Source organism: Hippocampus comes, unplaced genomic scaffold (genome assembly GCF_001891065.2).
Source record: "Hippocampus comes isolate QL1 unplaced genomic scaffold, H_comes_QL1_v1.1 scaffold122, whole genome shotgun sequence".
NCBI classification, from domain to species: domain Eukaryota; kingdom Metazoa; phylum Chordata; class Actinopteri; order Syngnathiformes; family Syngnathidae; genus Hippocampus; species Hippocampus comes.
This window is the reverse complement of record NW_017842059.1, coordinates 5,339,134-5,341,359: the sequence shown is the minus strand read 5'-3', so window position 1 is coordinate 5,341,359 and position 2,226 is coordinate 5,339,134. Positions and strand designations below refer to the sequence as shown.

The following is a 2,226-nucleotide window of genomic DNA, read 5'->3' as shown; positions in this document are numbered from 1 at the left end:
GTCTTGAAAATTGTGTGGAAAGTAGTTCTGCAACCAGATCAACGTCTTCTCCTTTGGCCATTTTGGGTTAAAATGCAATGATAGCTCTCGCAGGCGCTAATCCAATCTCTTTTTTTTTTTCAAAGAATCTTTATTGAACAAGTCAGGATACAATTCTCAGTAAACAGAAAAGGCGCTAATCCAGTCACCGAACCCGCACGGCCAGTCTCGACGTAAGGCCTTCTAGCTGGCCCTAGTATGCAGACGAGTCAGATCGGCTATTGCAATCTGACTGTGCCTGTTCACTTACAGCGCACAGGGGCCTGCTCTGTTTAATCTGAAGGCCCCGAGCAAGTTTAATTTACCTGGCAACACAAGCTAGCTGAAATATGATTGGTTAAAAACTCTACCATAATAAATAAGTTATTTATCGAGTGGCTTTCAATGTTATTTAAAATAACATTGAAAGCCACTCGACTAAGTGGAAATAATATGATGTAAAGAATACAGAGAATAATTTTGTTTACCTATTTATGAAAAATAAAATAACATAAATTAATGTTATTCTCAGAAAAGTAAATTTACTTTTCTGAGAATGTTTAGGCCAGTAGAGAAGGCCTTGCTGGCCCTGAGGGTCCGCCACTGAAATGCCCGTACTGTCGATATGACAAATGAGCATTTTGAATCAGTTCGTTCAGCGGGAATTTGAGTGAGCCGTAACCTGAAAATGCACAACTATGTGGAACAATACCATCACATATATAAAACGGTAAATGGTATGCACTTAAATAGTGCTTTGTGCACAGACTTGTACCCGTGACTCTTTTTAGGCTAAGCCATGTGTGAAATTCACCTCACAATGCCTGCTGTGGAAAACCTGTTTTAAATGCTGAATGTTAAATGTGTGTGTGTTGTGGAGCAGTGTGTCTGTGAGTGAAAGAGAGCGCACACACTCATTTCCGGGCAATGGGAGCCAAATTTTTGGCCGAAGAGAGAGATTTGTATATGAGTTGTTGACAGCAAATTAATCAAACATTTACTGAGCAGCAGATAGTGTCACCCTCCTTGATGTGTTCTGATACTACACGCACCTGACATATGACAAATAAGAGCTCCACTGAAGGTACTTTGGAATTGTGTCAAAGTTCACAAAGAATCCAGAGAAAAGCAGCACCGGGATGGCTGTGACTGGTCCAACAAATGTGGCCACCTGTGTACAAGTACATGGACATACATACGTACGTGGTGAACCCCAATATACAAATAAATCATTTAAAAAAGAGTGGGGGCTTTTTTTCCTCTTCTTTTTATTGTTTTTCTTGTGTACCTGCAGTGAGGTGGAGGCGGCGCCAACTAGCAGGCCGAGGGATTGCGCGACCAGAGAAGTGCAAATGGACAGCGCTATGAAGAGGAGGTAGCGGCTAACCTCTGGAGGCTGCTCTGTCATCCAGTACACGATGCTGCAGTACATGATGGGGCAGATCACCTGAAACACCATATTGTTATTGTAATAATAATGTGAAAGCTAACCAGTTTGCGAGACACTTCTGGAAAAAAACACATTTACAATTCGATGTTATGATTAATGATATTCATTGATATAAAGACACCGATTATGTCAACGATTTCTCACAATAATAAGGAAACAAATAAATGCCATATGCAAGATTTTATTTCCATTAATCAATGTCAGTGTAAATTTTCAAATAATGGCTTCTACAACATATCCAGAAAATCTCAATGGCCCATCACTTGTGAGCTGTTTGTAGAGCAGGCTCTTTGGGGGCTACCTGGTGCCCACAGGCATAACGTTGATGGCCCCATTGTTCCTACAACTTAAATTTAATTTAAGTTCACACACCAATCTATCGCTAAACAGAAGCACATGTACCTGTATTAGTAAAGTCACAATTCCAGTTACCATTTGTATGCCACAGGTGGTGCTGTTGCCTAATAGTTAGCATATCGACTTGGCAGTCTGAGGTCAGGCGTAGAAAAAAAAGTAGTGTGTTTCCGGTAACCCGACCGACCGAGAATTTCTACGTCGAAAAAAAATTTTACGGTCGGCATTTTTTTCAAACAACCCTTTACATTTTTGTGTAGAGGGTTGACATCGGTGCAAACTCTCGCGATATTCATGTTGAGCGCGTGTGTCGTTTGCCCTGTCGTCTGTCAACAACATTGAAACATGGCGGCGGCCGCGATCTCCGACGACAGTTTAAACCGCGTTTTCTGTGTTACAGTCGC

At 41.4% G+C, this 2,226-nt stretch overlaps 1 protein-coding gene across 1 annotated transcript in view; it reads right to left on the bottom strand.

Moving 5' to 3' along the window:
• The window catches only part of LOC109510814 (ATP-binding cassette sub-family G member 4-like), a 26,515-nt gene that overhangs the window by 5,624 nt on the left and 18,665 nt on the right, over positions 1–2,226 (bottom strand). Inside the window, exons 13-14 of the mRNA XM_019861415.1 lie at positions 1,307–1,465; positions 1,071–1,189 (exon numbers count right to left, since the gene is read on the bottom strand). Of these exons, the coding sequence (XP_019716974.1) occupies positions 1,071–1,189; positions 1,307–1,465 (278 nt within the window). The remainder of the gene's footprint in view (positions 1–1,070; positions 1,190–1,306; positions 1,466–2,226) is intronic.